The 26,844-nt window shown below is 35.2% G+C and overlaps 1 protein-coding gene across 4 annotated transcripts in view; it reads right to left on the minus strand.

Annotated features, from left to right (window-relative positions):
* The window catches only part of KCNK2 (potassium two pore domain channel subfamily K member 2), a 189,273-nt gene that overhangs the window by 78,949 nt on the left and 83,480 nt on the right, over positions 1 to 26,844 (minus strand). For 3 of the 4 annotated variants that reach the window (XM_079107322.1, XM_079107323.1, XM_079107321.1), the window contains exon 3: positions 11,117 to 11,234. The exons of the other annotated variant lie outside the window; for it this stretch is intronic. In XM_079107322.1, the coding sequence (XP_078963448.1) occupies positions 11,117 to 11,234 (118 nt within the window). The remainder of the gene's footprint in view (positions 1 to 11,116; positions 11,235 to 26,844) is intronic. 4 annotated transcript variants of the gene reach the window in all.

The raw sequence follows: 26,844 nt of genomic DNA on the forward strand, positions 1-26,844 counted from the left end.
TGAAAAAATTAAGGATGAAAGAATTGTGATTTGCTTAAAAATACAACCTTTGCAAGTGAAAAATCTAAAATTCAAATTTAGGTTTTCTAAAATAAAATCTAAAGTTCTTCAATTTCACTTATTTTAAAAATTCTGGAGAAACATTTTCATTCTAAGCTGTGTAATTGAAACTAGTCTCTGTGAATATGCACAGCATATTATTTTGTTGTAGTGTAATATTAATTAGGCCATGTTTGCAATCCCTTTTGGCATCACGTAAAATTAAAACAAAGTTTCATTAGGTTGTCCACAAGTACCACTGAAATTATCTATTAAAACTTACGTTCTCTAAATGGTAGGTACTTAGTACTTATTTCACACCAATCATAATATTGTGATTTATAAGAAGAAATACAGACTTAAGTTTGAGCTCCTCACACCCTGATAATTCTTGAGAAGTAGGAGTGCTAGGAAAATCTATTGTTCTAATAATTGGTCTTTAACCCTGGTTTTGGACACAGAGCTGCTAATCTCTTGTCATTTCCTGGGAGACAGGAGTCTTTGTTTCTAATGAAATAGCTCTTCCTGAGCTTCTGGGTGGGGACTGTTCACTTCAAAGGTAAAACCATGATTTGAAGCTTGGAAACTTCAGTTGCATGCCATCCTCCAGGGAGAGGAGAGGAGCTGGAGAATCAGTTAAGTATCAATCATGCCTGCCTCAGGAAACCTCCATAAAAATCACTGCACTACAGATTCTGGAAGTTTCTGGGTTGCTTCCACTTCCCATGCAGATGGGAGAAGGTAAGGGAGTGCCACGCCCCTCCCCACATAACTTGCCCTCTGTCCCTGTTCATCTGACTGTTCATCTGTATCTTTTGTAATATTATTTACAATAAACTGGTAAATGTAAGTAAACTCTTTCCCTGAGTTTTGTAAGTGGCTCCAGCTAACGGTCAAACCCCAGGAGGGGTTCACGGGAATCCCCAGTTTACGGCCTGTCGGTCAAAAGTAGAGGAGACTGGGACTTACTCCTGGCCTGAAGTGGGCACAGTCTTGTGGGTCTAAATCCTTAATCTGTGTAATCAGATGCTAACTCCAGGTAGATAGTGTCAGAACTGGACTGAATTAGAGAATGCCCTGTGGGAAGCTGCTGCAGAATAGCTGGTGTGTGTCAGCAGCGGGCGGCGGGCACATGTCTGCTGTCAGAAGGGCTCTGAGGTAAGTAGTTAGAGTATAGTGGGTGAAAACGTCAGTTCACTTATTTTTCCTTCACACCCCTTCTTTCTTTATTCCTTGACCCCTGCTGGCCTTGGATAATTGCATTCTTTGTTAACATTTTCAATAAGGGAAATAAGCCTAGAGAGAGAGGTAGACACATCAGTTAAACCTGGACACTTGTTTTGCTGTTTTTCTTTAAAAATAAAGTTGGAAGGGGAAGAAGTGTAAAACTAGTAATTAATGCGCATTTTTTGATGACTGTGATTTTCAATTGTTCATATTATCACTATCCCCCTCCCCCACAGTGATATGTTAGAGCCAAGAGCAGGCTGCGTGGAACTTCTTTCCCTTTAGAATGAGTCCTATCTGCATTATGCTTTACGTGCACATAAACCACAATACTTAAAAGTAAACTCCATTTGCTGCAGGAACTTCTTTCGCAAACGTCACGCAGTACTTGTAGCACTACATAACAATACCAATTTTCCAAGGGTAAGATTGCACAAATCCAAAAAAATTCAAGGATTAAAAAATAAAAAGAAATGAGAAAAAAATGAATATGTAAATAAGTACTAGCTAAAAGTAGACAAGACTGGACAAATGTCATTACATTCCTTCGTTATCAAGTGGAACACTGGAGACCCTCACAAAACATACTTTTCTGATAATCGCCTCACCTAGTTTTGACCACATTCAGAACAGAACCTGCATATGTGGTGGTCGGTTGGATGCTCTTTAAAATCTATAATCTAGGACAAACACCGCATTTCAGAGGTTAGGAAGAGGGAAAGACAAGAAAAAAAAATAGATTTTGCATTTATTCAGGGTATAACAATTACTTGCTTCCAATGTTTTGGGTAATTTTAAGATCATAGCAGTTGACAATGATTGCTTTCCAGAAGATTAAAATATGTTACTGCAAACTTTTCAAAAATATGCAGAAATATAGGAAAGTGTGTTTTGTTCCAGAATACAGGCAATTCCTAACTTGAAAACACCCTGGATAAGGATGAGGATAACACTAATATCCAAAGGACAGCTCTCCTCTTGCTGAAATTTCTACTAGATCTGTACTCTACTGTTCTAAATTCTATTTAAAAAAAAGAAAAAGAAAAAGAAAAAATTACCTTATTCCTGGGAAGGTTATGTCCCTAATGTTTCCAATCCCTTTTTCAACCAGTACAGGACTGAATGAGTACCTGTACTCTGATTTTGAACCTCATTTTACCTGATGTAACATACATTTGCAATGAGAAGATGACTAATTTATTTTATTATTACTTAGGCATCCATAATACAATTTATGCAATAATTCAGCTTTATTGTCCATCCAATATAAATTTGTGCTCAGCAAACTTAACTACCATTCAGAGGGCATTTTCTCTGACAAATACATCTTAACTTAGAAAATAAGTCTGCATGCAGATTTTTATTTATTTATTTATTTATTTTTTGTGGTGCTAGGGATCGAACTCAGGGTCTTGTGCTTGAGAGGTAAGCACTCTACCATCTGAGCTCTCTCCCCAGCCCCCTGCACGCAGATTTTGAGTGGCAGAAATATGTGTTAACATCTTGAGATGTGTTTTATTTTTATAAATTTAAGGGCATGGGAAGAGTAACAGAAAACCAAAGACTCCAATTTAATTTCAACTTCTATATTTTAATTACACAATACCAGAATTATTTATTTTTTTAAAAATAATCATCTTCTCTAACAAACTGGTACAAAGGGAAATGTAATAACAGAGCCAGACAGGAAGTCACCTTGCAAAATTATTTGCCTTTTGAGTTGCCTGAAAGTGCCTTTAACTTTAATTTAAAATGGGCTTCCAAAACCCAATACACAGTTCTCAAAGGGACTAGTGAAATGCCACCAAGTTATGAGTGTATTAAATTAACAAGTTAACACTCAACACCCAGAGCTACAGGGCATTAACCCCCGGGAAATGGTGACTGTCAAATTCTACATTGCTGCATCAAGGTCATTCATTTCCAAGTTCAGGTAGTGACTTTTGTGGTCACACAGCTAGCCTGAAAACACTTGAAATTTTTCCTCACTTTTAAGTTATCGTCTCCTACTACATCCAACCGAAAACAAGCTAAAAGTTTTATAGTTTTTAACATACTCTGTATTTCCAAAACACATTGCCTTTTATCTGGAATTGCTTGTTAAAATTACTCCAAACGTTTCATTTTTTTTCCTTTTTCCCCCTATTCCACTACACATTATGCCTTACTGGTAAAATGTACGTTTGCAGTAACTCTGCGATCATTATCATAATAGCTTTAGCAATTCAATCTAGGTAAAAGCAAATTGAAAACCCCAGTGGCTGGCTCAAAATATAGAAACAAAAATTAAAAACAAAACAAACAAAAAAAAAAAACATAGAAGCTGCACAGCTGAATTCAATCTCAATGCTGAAGTGGTAGAAAATAAGGGTTCTTTGTAAACCTGAGAAATGTTACGCCAAGTTGATGTTTTCCATTTGGACTTCACAGGAATGCTTTGGGATCTTAAAGTCACTGCAGACCACAGTGGTGTCCTTGTTATTTGCATCCTGACACTCAGACATCACACATCACAACAACTAAGTGATACACTTGGGCAGATCCTGACCCTGCATTCCAGTTCATTTTCCACTGTGGAAATTTTTCTTATTTTAATTATAATTATATAAATTATATTAATTATAAGTATACGCTAGTATAATTATATAGTCACAGAATATATCATTTTATTAATTATAATTTTAACACCCCCAGGTAATAAAATTATCTTAATTTTATTCTAATCCTTACAGTTGTCCGTTACATTCTTCCAATTGCAAACTGGTTTCTTATGAGATTTAATATAACTTAAAATTAAAACATTAACCTCCACAAACAACTTAATACTTAAACACTAACCCCCCAAGGCACTATTCCAAGAGAGAAATATAACTCCATCTGTAAACTTTAAAAAAAATAATTTCTCTATTCACTATTTACCCTTCTCACTGCTATCTTAAAATCAGCATCTTCTGTTACAAGGGTTAATGAAATAACATCCTTATTAGGCTTTTACTCCCCCCAATTTTCTGATACCACGTGGGTGTCCAACAACCAATTAAATCTGGGGGGACCCTGTTATGGTTTAAGTACTAGGTGTCCCCAAAAAGTTCATGTGTGAGATAACACAAGAATGTTTAGAAATGAAATATTTGGGCTATAAGAATCTTAACCCCCACAAGTGAATTAATGCCTTAATAGGGATTAATTGAGTGGTAACTGAAGGCAGTTAGGATGTGGCTGGAGAAGGTGGGTCATTAGGAGTGTGCATTTGGGGTGTATATTTTCTCCCTAGTGAGTGGAGTCTCTCTCTGCTTCCTGATCATCATGTCCTGAGCTGCTTTCCTCCATCACACACTTTTGCTATGATGTTCTGCCTCATCTCAGTCCCTGAGGAATGGAGTCTTCCATCTATGAACTGAGACCTCTGAAACTGAGCACCAAAATAAATTTTTCCTCCTCTAATTGTTTTTGTCATGTCTTTAGGTTACAGCAGCAAAAAAGCTGACTAAACCAGACTGTGACCTACAGGATGAGGGCTCAGTTACACAGAACTGCCCCACATCAGACACCAGCCACAAATGGTATAGCCAGACTGCCCACCCTTCTGCTCAGCCAACTACAAATTCAAGAGTCCTCAAAACCCCTCTTCAGGTTGGATACTTCCCTAGACAGACACACAGAACTCAAGAAAGCACTGCACTTGCTAACTCTGGTTTATTATAAAGGTTATACGTCAGGAACTGCCCAGTGGAAGAGACGAATAGTGTACGCACAGAAGTGTGGAGCAAGGGGTAGGATAGAGGTTTTCCACTTTCCATACCCCTCCCTAGCATACCACTAACCTATCACCTCGATGTATTCACTCACTCCCATGATGATACTGATGCAAAGTTGAGAGACTTTTAAAAAGAAGGTAATTAGGTCATGAAGTCTCTGCTCCCATGAATGTATTAATGTCATTATCATGGGAGTGGGTACCCAATAAAAAGATAAGTTCAGCAGTTCAGCTCGTTTCTCTTCTTTTCTCTCTCCCCCTCCTCTCTCACGCCCCCCCATCTATTGTCTTTTCACCTTCTGCCATGGGATGATGCAGCAAGAAGACCCTTGCTAGATGCAACCCCTCAATTTTAGATTTTCCATTCTTCAAAACCATGTGTCAAATAACCGTCTACTGTTTATAAATTATCCAATTTGTGGTAGTCTATCATAGCGAAAAACAGACTAAGACAGTTCTTCTGGGGATTGGCCCCATTCTAAAACCAGCTGGGGGTTCAAGAGGAGTTACCTCAATAGCACAAACTCAAGTATGGTTGAAAAGGACTCCTTATGAATAATGATTCCCATCACTCACAAAATTCTAAGAATTTTAAGAATTTTGTTCCAGGGGCCTGGGACAAAGACAAATACATTTTTGTATTATACATCTTAGTTCATTCTGTGTTGCTATAAGGATACCACTGATAAAATAATTTATAAAGAAATCTATTTGACTCATAAGAGACCATGCAAGAGAGAGTTAGAGGAGGGAAGCCAAACTTGACTTTTGATCAGGAATTAGCTCCTGTGATTAGGAAGCCACTTTCACAATAATAACATAAATCAATTTATGAGGGCAGAACCATCATGATTTAAACAGTTCTTCAAGGTCCCAACTCTTGACATTGTTGCATTGGGGATTAAGTTTCCAACACCTGAACTTTGGGGGATATATGGTTTGGATATGAGGTATCCCTCAAAAGTTCCTGTGTTAATGCTTGAATATTCAGAGACAAAATGATTAATTATGAGAGCTGAATTCAATTGGTCCATCCTAGTTTGAATGGACTAACTGGGTGGTAACTGTTGGTAGATGGGGCATGACTGGAGGAGGTGGGTCACTGAGGGCATGCTCTGGAAGGGTGCATCTTCTCTGTGCCCCTCCTTTCCTCTTCTCAGCTACCAGGAGGTAAGCAGCGTTCTTCCACCTGCTCTTCAGCTCTGATGCTCTGCCTCATTTCGGGCCCAGAGCATTGGAACCAGCTGAGTATGGACTGAACCTCTGAAACCATGAGTCTGAAATAAAATTTTCCTTCTGCTTAAATCTTGCAGTGGCTTCCCACCAAAGGCAGAAAGTCACAGTGACAAACTAAGTCCTGCATGCTCCTGCTCACCTCGCTCCCCTCACTTCTTCCTGCTCCCTTCCCTCCAAACCTCCAGAATCTACCACTTGGCACTGCCTGTGTTCCTAGAACATACCAACATCCACCTGACTCAGGGGCTTTGCCATTGCTGTGCCCTCTGACTGAACTCATGTTTGCCCTCTCTGTACATAGCTGATCTTTTTTTTTTTTTCATTCTTCAGGTTTCAGAATAAATGTCACCTCCTCAGAGAGTTCTTATATCAGCCTCTTCAGAACAACTCCCACTCCCTGCTCTGGTTTCTCTCTATTATTGCACATGAGCTTCTTTTGAAGCATATATTGCAATCATTCAGGGTCTCATTTATTAATGTTCCCATGGGTCATTGATCTTTTTGACCCCCATCCAAGCTCTAGGAGGGAGCATAACCACCATGCATTTCCAGTCTGGCTGAATGAAAGAATAAACAAACAAAAAGGGAGGGAGCAAAAAACAACCAAGAGTTTCCCAAAATAACACAACACATAAAATCTTGGCTTTTTTTTTTTTTTTCTACACCTTTCTCTTAATAGGAATGACTACTAGTCTCTATGAATTGCAAGTGTGCTGCCTAAATATTCATTTCACTTTCAACATTTCTTTCTTTCTTTTTTTTTTTTTTGGGTGCTGGGGATCGAACTCAGGGCCTTGTGCTTACAAGGCAAGCACTCTACCGACTGAGCTATCTCCCCAGCCCCTATTTTGACTCCTCTCTCCTCATTCTACTAGTCGCCAAGCCCGGTTGATCCCTGCATCTAATTCTTTCAACGTTTCTTCCTGCTGTCTTCCTTCAACACCAGCTCCAGTCCTCCCAGCTGATGCGCTCATCCCCCTTCTGTGGGTCACAGCACAGGCCTCCTCTTTCCTCTCTTAAATGAACCATCAGTTCGACTTCTACTCTTCCTGACACATAACGTCTTCTAATGTCACTGTGAACCTTTCACTTCAGATCCATGTTCTATCTTATAATAGGTACAAATTCTCAAAAATTGAATTATATTCACACACAATTTTCCCCTCTCAAGTAGTCAATAATATTTCCCGCTACTCCTTTAAATGATTCCTTTGGCCTACTTAAATGTTTACCTTTCTATCCCCAAAATATATCATGTTCACTACTCTCTCTGGATTTTTGCTTTGTCATGGCACAGATGGGGGGTGCTCTTCCCCCTTCATCAGTTGAAACCAAACATTTTCTCCTAAGTACTGTTCAGTTCCAATGTCCCCAGTGTCCCCTCTCAGCTCTGCCCACATGTTCGTGCCTTCTTTCCCAGTTCTTAAAGCACTTAAACAACGGTTCCAGGCAGCATTTGATTGGTCCATGTAACATTTGATTGCACAAGACTTACATTTGTTCTCCAGTTATTTCATATGTGCAATAATTTCATAGGAGACTACAGAGAAGGGCTGCATCTTTACTTCCTTATACTCCCAGCAATGGCAAAAGTAGTGCTGATCCAATGAGCCTCTTATACTGAAACTGGTTTGCATGATCCTGAGGATGAATACCTTCAACTACAGCAGTTCCAGGTCGTCTGCAGTACCCAAGCAGAGCAGACCACACAGTCTCTTATTCCCTTTCTACTTTCATTTACCTGGCAAATCCCTAATTCTCTTTCCATTCTCAATTAGGGCAACATCTGTTAAGGGAAGGCAAGTACCCTTTGTCCATTCCATACCCACTCACCTACCCTGATATCTATGGAAAATGTCACTCTTACACATTCAATTAAATGTTCTTGATTCATAGCACCTGGCACACTATATTATAAATGTCTATTAACCCTCTGGCTTCCCTGACTGATCTATGTGCTACCTACGGTCAAATAATTTATCTTTTTTTCTTTACAGCAGCAGAGCAATAGTGTTTTATTGATTGTTGAATAAATAAATGAACATATAAATTGATAACAAAATCTGTTTAAAATAAAGCTAAAACTTTAGTATCATAAGTGTCACTTGAGTGTTAAAAAAAATGCCCAATATATTATGTTCATACTGCTTAGAGTGGCTATTTGTTTTTAATTCCAAAAATAATCCTTAAGCACCCAATAGGTATCAGGCACTGGGGAAACAGAAAAGACCCAAACAGATACAAATCCCTAACCTCATAGATCTTCATCTTTCTAGCAGAGTCAGACAAGGGATGATGGCTTTTGCTCTGACAACTGAAAACCACAGAAGAGTTCCAAGAAGATTTCTGCAATGATGCTGAAGTGGGTGCCAAAACAATGGCAGTTTGAAAGGTGAGCAGTAGTTAAAATTGGATCTACTTTAAAGACAGCCAGCATGGTTGGCTGATGGACTGGAAGTGGGGTACGACAGAAAAATAATAGTCAAGGATAGATCATATCCTGTGCGTATATGGAATAGAATTTGTGCAAGATTTGGAAGGATATAATTTTGGAAAGATATGTAGATACATGAAAAGTTTTTGTAAAATGATGCTTGAATTTTTAATATCCAATTATACATAACTAAACTTCCCTTGGGCATGTTTCCAAAGAATAGTAAGGGTCACATTTGCTTCTTAGACAAATTGATAAAATGGAATAGAAAGATCCTGGACAACTGTTAACAAAATCTAGCACTGCTTGTACTAAATACCCTATGGAAGTCACTGCAATTTATTTTCTATAAGCCTCCCAAATTCTGTTTTTAAAATGACCAATTTAATGTAACTAGTACAACAGGTTACAATTTCTATGACTACAAATAGACACTTCAAAGTTCACACAATTATTATCATTAGCAATATTAATAATTATACCTTGAATTATATGGAACCATAATTTAGATGTCAAATGGACACTTAGGATAGAGGCCAAAACTTATACCTGTCCTAAGTCATATTCTAATATAAGGTGAGATGAGATGGCTTTGACCTAGGAGTAAAAGATTATGGAGTAAAAAGTCCCCATATGAGTGACTCAGAATGACTTAAGCCACCTAAGACTAAATACTGAGAGGCACAGAGGAACAGTAGGAGATTTGGGCTGTCAGGCAGCTACTTAAATAACCCAAATAATCAGCTACTGTGCTTAATGGCTATAATTTGGGGTAAAGCTGGTAATAATGGTTTATTTTTTTTCATGCATTGAAGTATATGTCTGAAAAACTTACTGAATCTGGGGATTTAAACAACGAGACTGTTTATAAACATATGATGCAACAGTAAGTCTGTATAATGACTGAGTCTCTTGCAAAATAATTTAGTGGAGGTCATGATGAGTTATAACTTGGACTCTGGAGTTTTCATCGGGCAGAAACAAGTCATTCTCACTCAGTCTGTGAGCTTTCTTTTTTTTCCCTCACAGACTCTAAGTAGTTTACACAATAAATAGCTATTTCCACAGTAGAAATGGCCAACATGTCTAAGCCTCAAACTTAACCCTATTATTATGGTTAGAAATCAAAGTTGCCCTTCTTCCAGATTTTCACAGCCACACAACTTTTGACCTAGTTGATGGAAATGTAAGAGTACACCGTTTCCTAACTTCCTAACACGGGCAAAAAATCAACACGCTAAGGTATTTATTTTGCTGACAAGTGATACAATGCACAGAAGCACCACAGTGGACTCATATGATGGCAAACACTACAGATTCCTGCCAAAGAAAGAATTTTAAGCCAGAGTTCACCCATAAATTGTCCACGTTCTCTTTTCAAGGACTCTAATATAAAATACAGATTTAAAAATTTCACACACTTTTTGTAATTTATTGATGACATTACAGAATACAATCGAAACTTTCAGACTCTTCAATGCAACCCATGATCAGAGATCAGTCCCATGACAGGAAATCTCATTGCTAGCACAGGTAGAAGGGAAGAACTGCCTTTTGTACATAGATTTTCTCCCACCTAAACATCATTCATAACTGTGACACGTCAATTTCTTTCCCCTTCTTAAAAGTTATATTTTAAACTCATCCCTTCCCTGAGCAGAATGGCAAACATGGCTTCCACTGTGGGATCTGCATTTAGTCTGTTCTTGGACACTGATTCACAGAGAGAAGATGTCTGCATGTGCCCATTCTGCTGTCTGGAAGATGCTGAATGCATGATCAAGCTCTAGAACAAGGCCTCTTCGACCCTTTTCAACATTAAACAAATAACAGGAGTAGGCAAAACCTCAAAGGTCTATATAACATTGTTTTTGTAATCTTTGCATTTCAGTGTAAACTTTTTGCCATTGACAAAATATAACATATTAAAAAACAAACCATGAAAGAATGATAACACATGAGCATGTAACAACACCCAGTCTGTTGAAATGAAGAGTTAAATTTTTCAAATTGAAAAAGTTGGTATCAAAGAACTTCGTGGAAAGAATACTGAAACTGTATTCAAATCCCTTCCTGAAACACTAAAGAAATAAAGACACATGAAAAGTAAAAACTACTTGTCCAAAGAAATCATTGTTTCAAGCCAGTCTTGACATTACTATGCATTTGTTAAATGTCTCTCTTGTGTTGCTCCAGAGTCTCAGATATATTTTAAATATAACTCAGTGTTCTGGAACAATGACTAATTTATTTCGATCACTCACTCGTTCAAACCTTCAAGACTCCTTTTCAGAACCAATTATCACAATCTAGGTTTCTACCTTAGGAAGACCTGTTTGCTCAACTATGTAAATAAATTCAAACAAATGAATTTTAGATCACAAACTATACCAAAATAAAACACAAAATAAGTTGTCTCCTACCTATGGTTGTAATAACAGTGCCAGCAAAGAAGAAGGAACTTCCCAAATCCCAGTGACTGATTTGATTGGAGGTGTTTCCTAAGGGTATAATCCCTGCATTTATTGCTGCCACTATTTGCTGCAAGTTTAAAAAGAAATTTATCAGTGCACATCAATCACAGAGAGGCATCAAACAGTATCAATCCCACCCCAGTAACAACTAATTAGATAAAGAAAATCGATTCTAAGTCTTTACTTTTCTATTTAAAATATATAGTAGATATTAAAACTTCATAGTAAAAAATTTCATAGAGGTTAAATAATAAGAAATTTACATTTGATATCAAGTGAATGGATCTCCGTCAAGCTTCTAACATACAATGTGTACAACCAGTGTGCATTCATATCATCAGTTAACATAGTGGCACATTTGTATTAAACAAGTAAATATAAAAATATTCTCCAGTAAGCATCACAGATTTGTTAAAGGTTAAAATATCAGATTTTAAGTTACAATTTAAATAACATAAAATAATTATTTCATCAATAAAGAGTATTTGCAAAGTGCTGATCATTTCAAATGTTAAACATGCATCCAAGCCTGAGTTGTCTATAATTGTCTATAAAGAGATCATATATTAAAAAGTTCCAACAAAACAGGTTAAGAGGAAAGAAAGAAGGAAAAATGCAATAGTAATGCACTGTCAAGCTTGTCAATCCAGTTAGATTTAGATCCCTTAAATTTGTATACATTTTTATCAATTTCACAGCAATGAAAACCACTAAAGATTGACATCTGCAATATTCACATAGGGACCATTAGGATCTAGATTCTTCTCTGACTAGAACTGAGGGATAAAAGAAAAATGACATTATAATCCCTTCTTCGATCATCAGATGTTGGAGAGGGAAAGAAGAAAATACATAAGAACGAATGATAAGAAAACATGAGAAAAAAATGTAGAGAAGAGAACCATACAGATTATATGAGAGGGTGCTTCTGTTGGAAATAGAGTTTTAGAGGTCTTTATCACTTAATTTTCAGATTTTTAATATCCAAAAGTTTTATTTGATAAGAAAATTAAAGATCAAGAATGGTTATATAGTGTACTGGCAAATAGTAAGTACATTTGGAAAATAGAGATAGTTCCCAAGGAAGTGACTGGAAAAAGCAAGAGAAAAGGGCAGGAAACCAAGGGGTGAAATGGAATTTCAAATCTCATTTCGAGCTGACTCTGACAATTATTTGATTTGTATTCATCTATGAATTAAAACTTCTGTACTTTTGTGTAAAGACATTGATTCGTATTGAATTGGCAGTGATATATATTCAGTGTTAAAGAAATTAGGACAATATAAAAATGGAATGAAAGATAATAAAAAGTAAGCAAAATTCCTGAATCCTGAGATACCCACTGTTTTAAGGTATATACTCAAAGTGGTTTGATATGCTTTCTACATAGCTGGATCTATAAATTATAGTTGGATGGTTACATTTATGAATGATATGAAATGTTGCATTCTCCAATTGTAACATGATTCCACTGCAGGTTTTCTTTGTCATTAGCACAGTTACATAATCATGGTCCAATATGTAGATGCATATGTTGTTCTAAAATTTGTCTCATCATAAAAAAAGTGCTGTTGTGAATATATTTGTGTATACATGCTTTTTATTTCTGAACACTCCCTCAGGAGATACTGCTAGAAACAAATGTGCCACTAAAGATTATGAAGGCACTTGAGGTACGGTAGCAAATAGTTATCCAAGAAGTTTTTATAGCTGACCCCCTACAATTTATGAATGCTTAGCAATACCTCTAATACTAATAACATGTTGTCTTTACTGGATTAATGAAAATGTTTACATTTACTTATCACTTATTGAGAATAATACTGGACACTAATGCTTTCTTTATCCTATGTTAAATGCACACCAATGGACACATAGATACACATGTGCATAGCACACAATGAAGCTAGTTTGGAGAGAGCTCATTCTGTTTACCTCTCTATGGTAAGCTTACTATCAGATAAGATAGTTCTCACTGCATTATCCTTCTTTCAAAACATGTTCTTTGCAGTATTCTTTTCATTCGTGCATAAACTTTACAGTTAAATTTTATAGAAATTTTCATTTCCATGGGTTTAACATATTTTCATTGAAACATGTTACCTATTTTAATATTGAAGAAATGTAAAACCTATAAATTAATTAAGGAAAACTAACATTATTATAATAGCTGAATTTCTCACCAATGAACACAGCATGTATCTCTATTTATTGAGTCCCTTACAATATACCTATAGTATTATAACATAGTACATATAGATCTATACATTTATTCAGAGATATTTTTCCCATTTTAAATTATAATTGTTTATTACCATTGAATACATAAATACATGTTATTAATCCTTTTCACCAGTAGGTCTCAAATTTGATATCTTAAAACCACTTTATTATCCCCAAATTTATTGAAGACTTCTGTTTATTTGGATAATCAATATTGCTATTTACTATATGTTTGAATTTTTAATTTTCAGATGTTTTGATTAATTCATATACAAGAAAAAAGAAGCCCATTTAAGTAAGTAATCTACTTTTATGAAAAATAATTATGTTTTCCAAAGCAAACAAAATATGTATTGAAAAAACAAGTAGTTTGATAATTTTATAAATGTCTGTAATGACTGGTTTATTAGAAAACAATTCTATTTTAATATATACTTCCACATTTAATCTGTCAAGATAGCATATCACATAGTCTCTGAAAAACTCCAGTGCACCTTCATAAAACAAAAGGCAGCGCTCTTGCCTACTATACACAAGAAAAAAACATAAAAACCTCAGTATGATTAAGAAAATAGCTCTAATCTTGTCAAACCTACTACTATGTCTTGGGGACCACAGTTTGAGAACCACTGCTTAATACAAATACTCATTATTCCCTTTTGTTTGTGTGTTTGATTTTGATTCTACCTAGAAAACCGAAACTAAACAGTTTATTACTTACAAATCACAACATTTAATCTCATCTTTCAATAGCTATTATTTTATTACTTTTCATTGCTTACTGCATTGTCCAGTTCTTCCAGAGCCAGTACCAAATAAGAACTATATTCTTTGTTTTAATCATATAAGATCCTTAATGGTTTGATTGTTTTATAATTAGATATCTTGGCTATTGGCAATAAAATGATGTTTAATTAAATACATTATGAGAGCAGGCATTAAAAAACACAAATAAAACTTTTAAAAAAACAAATAAAAATTTTTAAAAAAATTCTTTGAGGAATAAAATAGGAGTGATAACCATATAAGGAATGGAATAGGTGAAAAAATAAAAAATATTCTATTTAAGCATAAATCAAATGAAAATTGTAGGTTCATGTACTGTAACACTAGTGAATTCATAGACTATATAGCTAAACAAATAAATCAAGGCATCACAAATCTGAAAGGGCTGCTTATGATAAGCAGGGCTGCTATTAGCTGGTTACTCTGGAGAAAGAGCCTCACAGCTAATAAACCTGTGGATGCCCTCCAGTTGCATGTGCTCACAAATACTGTGGGCAGAAGCCCCAGAAACACTAGGGTGTCACTTCTAGGAAAAATTAACACTTCCAGTAAACATCAGGAAAGAGGACGGTTTAGACAGATTGTAAATGCATGCATACATACCATATTTTTATATTTTATAGACATTTCTTCAACACATTCATTTTTTAAAAAATGATTATTAGTCTATGGTGACAGGCAACTGCCAAGTAACAGCCAAGTAAAAACATAAATGATAGAATTATAAGTGAGATAAGGGAAGGCAAGTCCTCAGACTTCACCCGATTATTAAATAGAATTGATTATCTTAATGGCTAGAGAAAGCTAATTTGTCCAACATTAATTTAATAGCTTTCAGGGCCAACACCATTATTTCATTGTATTCCCTCCCAAGGGCTAAGGGTGTAACTCAGTGGTAGAGTGCTTGCCTAGCATGCACAAGGTCCTGGGTTCAGTCCTCAGCACTGCGAATTTAACAATGGCTTTTATTTTATTCTTTCCTTTGGCTATCATGAGGTGCAATGTCACTCAGTCAGATACTTGAATAAAATCCACAAATTATTTAAATTCAAAAGAAGCAAATACAGAACTGTAACCAGAAATGGAAGTGTCTGGCAATGTGTGGGTGGGCTTAAGAGCAAATTAAAAATGCATCCAGTCACTATGAGATTCAATCTACCATAAGGTCTTCTCTCTAGTTCTCATAAATTGGTTTCATATTTTTGTATAAAATCTCTTGATCAACATCCAGGGGAAACTAGATGCCCTTTTCTACACAGACAGATCTAGGATTCTTCAATTTTGTCCTTGACTCAGATTATCGGAGCATTTAGCAAATGTCTTCATAAGAACTGTTTCCAGCTGTGCCATATCACATGACTAAGGTAACATGATCACTTAGTAGTTAATAAAATTCACTTTTCCATTAAAGCAATTTTTGTGAACAATCATGTTGACGTTGACAACTCATGAATAGATTCATTTCTTTGAGTTAAGATAAATAAATGCATTCCTGAGCATGTAATTAAATTAAATAATCTAATATAAGATTATTTCAAATGTTGACTAAGGAAGGGCTTCCAAGATTAAACCCTAAAAACAGTACAAGATAATGTTGATTGGATTCATACTTAATTTTGCTCTTCAATTTATAAAAAAATATAGAGTGTGCACTAAGGAAAAGAAGTTGAATACATGACTCTGGTTAAAGAATAGAGACTTCAACTTAAGAGAGGTCTTGGAGGCTCACAGGCACACAGATAATAAAAACAATTATGCACAAAGGTAATTACAGAAAATCTTGGTTTCCATGACAATGATGGCTTCAGAGTCAAGGTGCAGAGAGCTCTGCTATAAATTTGTGCATTCCTGAATTATAAAAAGTTGATCTCTCCATGTTCTCTGGTCTATTAGAACTACATTCAGCTTTAGCACCAAATGTGATAAGACACACTTCTTTGAATTATATGATACTAGCACAAACGAAATTCCAGGAAATAACTGACAATCATAAAAATCTTTCTATGTGTCCATTGCCAAGGAACAATTTTCATGTGTTATGAAGTATTAGAATGGTTACTTTTTTCATCAAAAGAAAAAATATTGGAAATTGAGTAACCTCTAGAAGGCTGAAACATGTATTATTTTCAGAGTAATCTACTGTGGATCTGAATAAGCAAGGGACACCAACAAACTCTAGTTCCACTTCTTTTTCAGATATTCAAATGCTCATGTTCCTCAAAACAATACAGGAAGTTCCAACTGCTTTCTACAAAATCTTCCTATTAATATCATATTCAAGGTTTCATTAAAATATACTATACACCGTAATTCTAAAAGTTGGGTCACATTAATAATTTGAACATATTGAGTGATATTCTGAACTGCAGGTATAAGGTGTCAACAATTAATGTTACACCAATATTGTGTATATAACTGGTTCAAATGGAAATTCCTTTTAATTGGTTATTTAAGAATGTTCTTATTTTTTCTACTTTTGAAAAAAGGCATTATTTCCAATAAATTGGTATAATGGCCAAGTCCATTTATAATTGTACTGGCATCTGTATAATTATATAGTTTCTCAAACAGTAATTTAGGTATTCTCCTGCAAATTTATGTTAGGTATGATTATAGATTTTTACTTGCAACAATTTCCTAATGGGGTACCAGTTCCACCTTGAGAAGCAGCTAGTCTTTAGAAATTAAATCACACATCTAAGACACAACTTTTGACCATTTCAATCATGTAGGCAAGGTTATTTTAAAAAAAGTAGAAAAATGCATAATGAGAAAGGCAAAATAATAAATGATGCTCTTGTCAAATATCTTAGAACATAATTATAGGTGTCATTACGATTCACGTTCATAGTAAAAAAATATTCATCACCCATCAACAACCATCCCATAGAAGTTGTTGCTAGAAGCTGAAGGATCCTCATGCATCTCATTTTTAACCTCTGACTATGTGTCAACATTATGACTACTTAATTCTAGAGCATAGGACTACTTTGAAAGGTATTACTAATAAAACCAGAGAATATCCAAGATGGGCCTTACTCTTAAAGGTTCAGAATATACATACAACACAGGTGGAGTCTAGGTAATCTCAACTTGAACGTTTGAATTGATGAGGATCCACATTGGATTATCCATTTGCCAAACTTTAAAAAAAATTAACCAACATATTTGTCTGTAATGTTATTTATGGGCATAATTTACACAACAAGCATCTCCTCTAATATCAGTGACAGGCAGCAGTCTTAATCACTGAGGTTCTGTCTGAGGACATTATACAAATTAGGCTCCACCAATGGGTAGCACTATATGGCTTGACCAGGAAGTTACACAGAAAACCACCCCATGACACATCTTTTGCACCACTGGGGATAAGTCCCAGAAACCAGACCCATCTTCTTCTTTGGTTCTTTCTCCTTTCATGATATTCTGGAAATTTAAAAAATGCCATAGGCTTCCTTGAATGAGATAATATTTCTGTTAGAGTGCCACTTAGGACATGGATAATTCACAAGGGAGCACACAACTTCTTGAAAACAATTTATATCAGCACATTGCTCTTTAAGAATATTTCATGAACAGTTCTCAGCTAATGCAAATAGTACATTAAACCATATAAAATTGCTAAAATCTGAGAATTTGAGGGTCTATAAAATGGCATTTCAATATCAGCATACAAAAAGATAGTATTTGTGTCTTGATGAATAACATGTAATAGCATACTAGATTTCATTGCACTGTGGTATCTATTATTACATAATTAAAGCCAATTCCCATAACCAGGAAATTATTAGTAGCTCGATCTGTTAGGACTTTGTTTACAATTCTACAGTGAAGAATATGTACTTACTAGTTTAAATTTTACATGGCTGAGAATGTGACTTTTTGAAAACAGACTGACAAAGTCAGTCTTGGAAACAAATTCTGTTCAATTTTTGCATATTTTTTAGAAATCTAGAGATTCTAGATAATTAAGATGATTATATTTTGTAGAAGTTAAATTTTAAATTCATGACTTGACATCAAACATTCCATACTAATTAATATACATTCTATCCTAATAGAGAAAATGAACTTATAAGAAAAATAGATAACTACATAAATCTGAATAGTAAACAAAATCCCAAAATTATATTTCGTAATTAAATAATTGTTGTAAGTATCAGTAAACATTATGCTTTCTAAATCTTACATCAATAGTCTTTTTCTTTTATAAAAAGCATAGTTTTGATTTCACATGGAGAAAACAAAAGAAGTAATACTTTTGCATTTTTTATACAACACATAGGTGTTAGCTGCCACTATATTTAGAAACTGGTAAAGAAGCACATTTTCAAGGTTTCCCCAAAGTATATTTTGTAAGTATGAAAGGTAACATGTAATAATATTTCTAATCTATTGTTTTTATTGGAAACAAATGAAATCAAAAATGCACTTCATGCTTTCTTAGAAAGGTTTTCAAAGTCCTAGAGTGTGTTTGCAAGTGAAAGGAAAACTAAATTTAACCACACATTAATTGAAACTTCTTATGAAAAAAGCAACCTTTAAAAAAAATGAAACCTAATTTTTACAACTTAGAAAGGAGAGTATTTCCTACAGGGGGAGTTTTTTTTTTTGTGCCAGACTAAAATCTGCTGGTTTACCTTCTCTTGGTGTTCCTTCTAATTAAGGATTATGCAATTGCATGTCAAGGCTATTTTTACAGGCTAATGAAGTGTACAGCTTTTTTCTTGTTCTTTTGAAAGTGTGAATTTACTTCCTATTAGTAGAAACAAATATTTGAAATCCAAAGCAGGGAACAACAGAATTGGGGGTGGATGACATCAAAGGGTCAGAAAGCAAAAGGCATACTTCTGGGTATTGGAGCTATCTTTCTGGTCCTATTCATTTGGAAAGGTCTTTTAATCATAAAACAATGTACATGTAATTGGGTATTTAGAAAAACAATACTAAAAGGACAAAACAGGCCCTCAGTTTTGGGCAATATTCATATATTTAATTTTTTTTATAGTTTTAATAACTGAATGTCTTCAACAACTTTCATATAATATAAACACATTCTAAGGCATCTGAAAATCTTTAGAGTTTCAAATGACCACAATATCTCACTGAGTAGCAACATGCAATATAGTTGACTGACCATTCCTCTATTATTGAATAAATCTGTATAATGTTGTCCCTGGGCAAGGGACCACTTGCAGAGTTGTTATGGAGAAGATTTCATGCAGCAGGCAAGGAATGAACTTAAAATACTGAAATCCTTTCATTCTTTGAGCCTGAATTAAATGAGCACAGTGTAATAGTAAAGGATAAAATATGATCAAGAACCTGAGTCCTTGCAAATCTGGAAGAGCCAGAAAAATACATGTGAAGCAAGCATACTAACAACTGCATTTCCCCAGCTGTGCATTTTTCCTTGAGTCTCCCTAGATTCCCTATTAGGATATACAATAATATTTTATGGAAACATTAATCTTCATCTATGTTTCTGATCACCTTCTACCCCATCTGAACGGAGGGAAAAAAGATTAATAAGGGAAAAGGAAATCATGGAGAAAGAAGAAGATAGAGAAAGAAGTCATACACAAACAAAACAGGCAAGTAGAAAAAAAAGAGGATAAATCTTATCTAAATAGCAAGAGAGTTCTAGAAGAACAAGATAGGAACTTAGTTCAAGTTAAAATTCCTTTATTTTTCTAGAATTTTCCTTTAAAATAAATTGTCTTCAAAGTAGGATTTGAGTAGGTGGGAGACTGAAATCAGGGATACAGTTAAAGCCTGCTTTAGGCAAATAACCAATATATATTCACACGGTATGTTTTTAAGGCCTGAATTTCTAAACTGATGAGAAGAAATAAGCTAAAGTGTGGCAAAGGACTCGAGTTTACTCTGTCAACTACCTGCATCTAAAGCGTTTCCAAACTTGAAAATTTGTTGGTTTTTTTCTAACACGTCACTAATCTCAACTCATTTGATTTTCCACTATACTTAAACTTATATTTCCATATTAGATACAAGTTTAACCCCAAAAAGTGGTTTATATCTATATAAATGGAAATAGTTAAGGAAATTATTCAAATTTCCATAGAAAGACAATCTTTCATCATTTCAAGCTTTAAGGACAAATGGAATTTTTTTTTTTTTTTTTGCTTATCTATCTTGAATATAAAGATACTAAAGAACCACAGCAAAAATTAAAAATCTCATGCTGCAGATAACACACACACACACACCCCTAACAAAGTGATCAGTGAACAAAATTGGTATTTGAAACCACAAATTTCCTACAACTCAAATTAGTCATCAATGAAAGCCAAACACCACCCTACTGAGATGTTCCAGTAAGAGTGTGATAGACAGATCTTGTTTTAGGCCACATAAAATTTATGTATTTCTCACTTCAACTGAGTTGACTCATTGCCATTAATAATCCCACCAGAAATTTCTCTGCTTTCAGATTCCAGGTAAAATTTTTTAATATGCTGAAGAGGAAGTTTACTAATAACTTGCAGGGAAAAGGAAGTCTTGCAAAAACTGTTTAATATGTTTATATTTCTTGGCTCTGTGTTACAAAATTGAGACAGCAAAAATAATATATGAGCAATTTCCCAAAACATAGTAATTCATACTAATCCTGTCAGCCTCTGCTTTTCTTCAAATTTCCCCTGACTTTCTCAATTATATACTCATACACTCACTACAGATGGCAGATATTGAAGTGGTTGAAATCCATTTTGTTGAGAAACAGGAACCTAATAGAATTTCTTTCATTTTTTTTTCCCAGCCAACAGGAACAACAGAGGTACCCCTTGACACCTGTCCAGGAGTTATTTCACAAAAATGCAATTAAATGCTTCCCTCAGGCACCTCTCAGGGTGACACAAGTATGTCACACCACAGCCGTCAATGCTGCAAACAAGCTTGGCATCTTTCCTGGTGTTTTCCACGGCAGTCACTCACATATGCTGTATTGTTCATCCTCCTTCACACAAGAATGCCAGTCTCAAGAGTATTCCAGAGCACAAAACCTATGAAAGAGAAGATGCCCTAAAATTCACATGACAGACATGAAAGTGGTTGGTCTTTGCTGAGAGGTCCAGAGTATGAAGATATTTCTGCCAGGAAGGTCTCTAGTGGAGGACAAGTCCAACGCCTGGAAGGGCACCAAGCTGGGCCAAACATCCTTAGTAGACTTCCTGTCCCCTAATTCCCACGACCTAAGAATGTGTTTATCTAATGAAACAAATAGGAAACATTTAAGCTGTGCAGGGAGCAAGAGAATAATAATAATAATAATAAATATCAACAAAGTAGTACAGGGAGCAAAATAATAATAATAATAATAATAATAATAATATCAATAAAGTACTGCATAGTCTCTTGAGAACCCAGAGGAGGTTGGAGGGAGAAGAGTACTGGTATTTGGAGATGACCAAATATATCTGAACCTCATTGAAGTTTTCACTTTAAACCACCTGCTGAGCATTTGTTAGGTATGCTTTAGACAGCTCCCTTTTCTTAGGTTAATTATTTGGAACTAGCAGTGCAATTCCTGAGGGGTTTCATCAGTAACCTTGTGAGAATTATCTATATAGTGTCATTTAACAGAAATCAGATGTGAATTATTGCTTTCGCAAAAGATAAGGCATAGAGAGCCTAGGCAGACGACTAAGTCAAAATAAGTGAAAACAATAATAAAAAAATAACTTGGCAAACTAGTGTCAGGGCTTAGCGTTATAATTTTGACACTGCTAATCTCTCCCACCTCAGAACATACCTCTTGGCCTCTTCCTTTAGCTCAAAGAAAAACCACATACTCCAGCTGTCTTCCCTGCTTCCTGATTGCTCAGTATCACATGTGAGCCTATGCTTCTTTTCTTCTCCATTTATTCTCACTTGGAGGATTCATTTAAACACAAAGTTTTAAATATCCTCAATAGGTTGATAACTCCCAAATGTATTCAGCTTGCACCGCTCCCCCAGCTGGATGTCTGAAAGGCAACTCAGACTAAGCAAGTACTAAATTGAACCCCTGAGCTCTTCCTTGAATTTCGCTTCATCTGGATTTTTCCCATCTCTTTACTGCCAACTTTATTTTTCCAGTTCTTTAAGAAGAAATCTATGAATCATCTAATTCTTTTCTCATACAACTCATATCAAATTCTATTGGCTTTACCTTCAAAATATCCCAAATTCCATCACATCAATTGTTCATCTTCATACAGATCATCAACATCTCCCCACTGGATTCCTACAGCAGATTCTCATTTTTATCCCACAGAATTCTATTCTTCACAGGACATCCACAGTGATCCCAACTCATGTGCCTGACTCTTTTTCAAGTTCTTTCATAGTCTTCCAACTCATTCCAAATGCAATCCAAGATCTCTTACAAAGATACACAAGGTCTACAATAATTGGGCCACTGGTACCTCTCTGGTCTCTTTTCATCCAAATCCCCTTTTCAATGATCCCCTCTATGTGACCTGTACCAAATTTTAATGTGCCTGCCTCTGAGCTTTTGTATTCACTCTTCCTTCTACCTAGGATGCCTTCCCCAGTTATTAACATGTGTGTGTATAACTGTTTATTGTCTTCCCAAACTCTGTTAAAACATTTAATTCCCTGATCAGTCAATTTCATTAGCTCAGGTAGTGAGTCTTTACCATGCACATATACTATTTTTTCAAGACATTTAAAATTATTTGAAATTGCATTATGCATTTATTAGTTTACTCACTATTTCTATAAGAAAATCTCCTGAGTTGTTCATGACATTCATCTAAAAGCCTCAAAGAGGTGCATTTATTCAGTAAGATGGCAGAACAGGAAGTCACAGACTTCCTCCTGCCGACTCAGAGATATGGATTCTACAATGCACAGAACAATTCCTTTTGTGAGAAACCAAACACCAGGTAAGAGCCTTCTTTTCCCAAGGACACATGAAACCAGACAAATGAAAGTCAGCAGGAAAAGGTGTGGTGTTGGTCTCACTTGCTACAGTCATCCCCACCCCCATAGCCCTAGCTCATTGTAGTATAAGAAAAAAATCTACAGTGTCCAAATTCTCCAAGGGGAGAGATATAAAAGGAATGAAATATACTTCCAACATGCAGACTTCTCAGGGAGCAACCTAAGGAAGTGGTGTTTGTCTCACCAAATTCAGACTCAGAGCCCTGGTGGATCTGACATACTCCAAAAGGTCTGGGGCCACTAAAAGGAAAGAAGAGCTGGGCACCATGTGGTATGAGGTATGGGCACCATCCAAAGAACCTGTACTATCTATCACATGCAGACACAGGTGGGAACAAGAGATTATAAGCCCACAGGGGGAAAATGAGTACAATTTTTTAATTAGTAACTTAAATATACCAGTTCAGAGGATACATATCCACTAAAAAGGTTTAGAAAGCCCCCAAAATATCAAACCAGACTTCTCTAGGATTTTTTCCTTGTAAAATCAAGCCCATATAGATTGAGAGAGGTATTTTTTTTTTTTTTCAAACATGCAGGGACCATCATGAAAGTTACAGAGTATATAAAGAAACAGGGAAACATGGCCTAATCAAAGAAACATAATAAAGCTCCAAAAATTAAAGTTAAATAAACAGATGCATATGAATTACCTGAAAAAGATTCAAAATAATCAGCATAAAGATGCTCACTGATCTCAGGATAATAATTGGTGTATAAAAGGAGAATATCAATAGAAAAATAAATATATAAACAAGAAATAAACAGAATTTTGTAGTTGAGGAATATAATAATTGAACTGAAAATTTCAGTAGTTTCCACAGAAGAATGAACCAAAGACAAAAAAGAATCAGTGAACTCAAACACAGGCCAAATTATATTCTATCAACAGAAGAAAAGAGAAGAAAAAAAAAAAAAGAAAATGAAAGGAAAGGAAAAGGAAAGAAGGAAGTGAGTAAAGAAGGCCTCATTATTTATGAGATATTATTGACTAGACAGATAAATGCAAATTACTAAAGGCCATTTGTAAAAGTTGATGGCAAGCATTATATTCAACAGGGAAAAAGTAAAACCTTTTTCCTGTAAGGCCAGGAATAAGGCAAGGTGGTCCACTCTCACTACTTCTATTCGAATAGTACCAGAAGTGCTGCTATCTGCAGCATTTAGGGAAGAAAAAAAGAAAAAAGATACTCAGATCATAAGGGAAAAGGGAAATTACTTCTGCTTTTAGATGACATGATCTCATATGTAGAAAACCCTAAAGACCTTAAAAAATACTCTTATAATCAATACAGTGAATCATTAAATTTAGGACACAAAATTAAAATAAAAAATCTGTTCTGTGACTACACACTGACAATGAACTACCAAAAAAAGGACATTAAGTAAACAACCCTATTTATAATAGCATTGAAAAGAATAAAATGTATAAGAATAAACTTAACGAAGAAAGCAAAAAGTACTTATACAATTAAAACTATAAATATTGCTAAGATAAATTTAAAATTACACAAAATAAATGGAAAGATTTCTAATGTTCATGAGTTGAAAGATTTAATTTGTTAAAATGCCCATACTACCTAGAGTGCTCTACAATGTCAATACAATCCCTATAAATATCCAAAGGACAATGACATTTTTTGCAGAAATAGAAAAAAAAATCCTAAAATTGATATGGAACCACAAAGGCCTACAAATAACCAAAACAGTCTTCAGAGGGAACAAAGCTAGATGCTCACATTTCTTGATTTCAACATGTATTACAAAGGTACAATAATTAAAACAGTGTAAATAAGCAAATGAAAAGATGCTTCAGAGAAATTCATGGCATCAGGGAAATCCAAATTATAACACTGAGGTACCACCACACATATAATAGAAAAGCCAAAATTCAAAACACTGACAACACTAAATGCTGGTGAGGACATGAAAGAACAAGAAATCTCACTCAATGCTCATGGAAAACAAACTGGTATATTCACTTTGAAGAACAATTTGCAATTTCTTACAAAATTAAGCATACTTTTACCATATGAGCCAATGATCATGCTCTTTGATATTTACATAAGGGAATGAAAACTTATTTCCACCCCAAAACCTGCACATAGATATTTATAGTGACTTTATTGACAATTGCTAAGACTTGAAAGCAACCAGTATGTCCTTCAATATCTTAATGGGCAATAAACTGCAGGACATCAGACAATGTCAGATAATTCAGTGCTACAAAGAAATGAGCTATCAAACCATTCCAAAGACACAGAGGAAACTTAAATGGATATTACTAAGTGAAAGAAACCAATCTGAAAAGGCTAAATGCTGTGTGATTCCAACTATATGACATTATAGAAAAGGTGAAACTGTTGAGACAATAAAAATGCCAGTTTTTTCAAGGAGTTAGGGTGTAGTGAAGTGTGTTACTCAGTTTTCATCACTGTGACAAATACCTCAGAAAAATGACTTGGAGGAGGGAAGGTTTACTTCGGCTCAAGGTTTTAGAGGTTTCAGTAGAGAGTCAGCCGGTTCTATTACTTTGGGCCTGACATGAGGCAGAACATCACAGTGCAAAAGCATGGCAGAGAAAAACTGATGGGCTCACGGCAATGAGGAAGCAAAGAAAGAGAGGAAGGGGGTCAGGGACAAGAGAGTCTCCAAGGGCCTATCCCCAGTAACCTACTTCCTCTGACCACACCCCACCTATCTACAATTTCCCCCACCTCACAGTAGTCCATTCAGCTAGCTATCAATGGATTAATCCACTGATGAGGTCAATGTCTTCATGATACAATCATTGTTTCAAAGCATTGCTGCACTGGTGACTAAGTCTTTGATACCTGAGGTTTGGGGAGATATTCTAAATCCAAACCATAACATGAGGGATAAACAGGTAGAGCACCAAGGATTTTTAAGGCAGTGAAACTACTCTGCGTGATACTGTAACAGTAGATACATGCTACTCTGCATGATACAAATGGTAGATACACATTTGTCCAAATCCATGGAATGCACAAAACCAAAAGTGAACTCTCAGTAAACAATGAACTTTTTGTAAGAAGATTCAATAATTGTAACAAATGTCCCACTCTGGAGGAGCATGTTGATAATGGAGGAAGCTATAAATGTATGCAGATGGGGTATAGAAGGAAAATCTTTGTACCTTCTGCTCAGTGTTGCTGTCAACCTAAAAGTGCTCTAAAAATAAAATCTATTAACAAGTTAAAAAATAAAAGAATTTGGGGAACAAGAAAGTAAAAACTATTTCTGAAACAAAAGACACCATAATGGAATAAAGACAGACATATGGACCAACTGAACAGAATAAAAAGTCCAAAATTAAACCCACACATATATATAGTCAAATGATCTTTGATAAGGTTTTCAAGACTGCATAACAGTGAAAGGACAGTCTTTTCAACAAATGATGCTAAAAAACTGAATATCCACATGCAAAAGAATGAAATTGGACACTTATCTTACACTAGACACAAAAATTAACCCAAAATGAAATAAAGATTTAAACATCAATACCTGAAACTACTAAATTATGAAAAAAAAAAAAAAAAAAAAAAACAGGGAAAACCTTCATAGCATTGGTCTTGACAAGATTTTCTTGGATATGACCCTGAAATTTCAGGCAACAAAAGTAAAAGTAAATTAGTGGGACTGCATCAAACTAAAAAGTTTCTGTGCAGCAAAG

Source organism: Sciurus vulgaris (genome assembly GCF_902686455.1).
Source record: "Sciurus vulgaris genome assembly, chromosome: 12".
Taxonomy (NCBI): domain Eukaryota; kingdom Metazoa; phylum Chordata; class Mammalia; order Rodentia; family Sciuridae; genus Sciurus; species Sciurus vulgaris.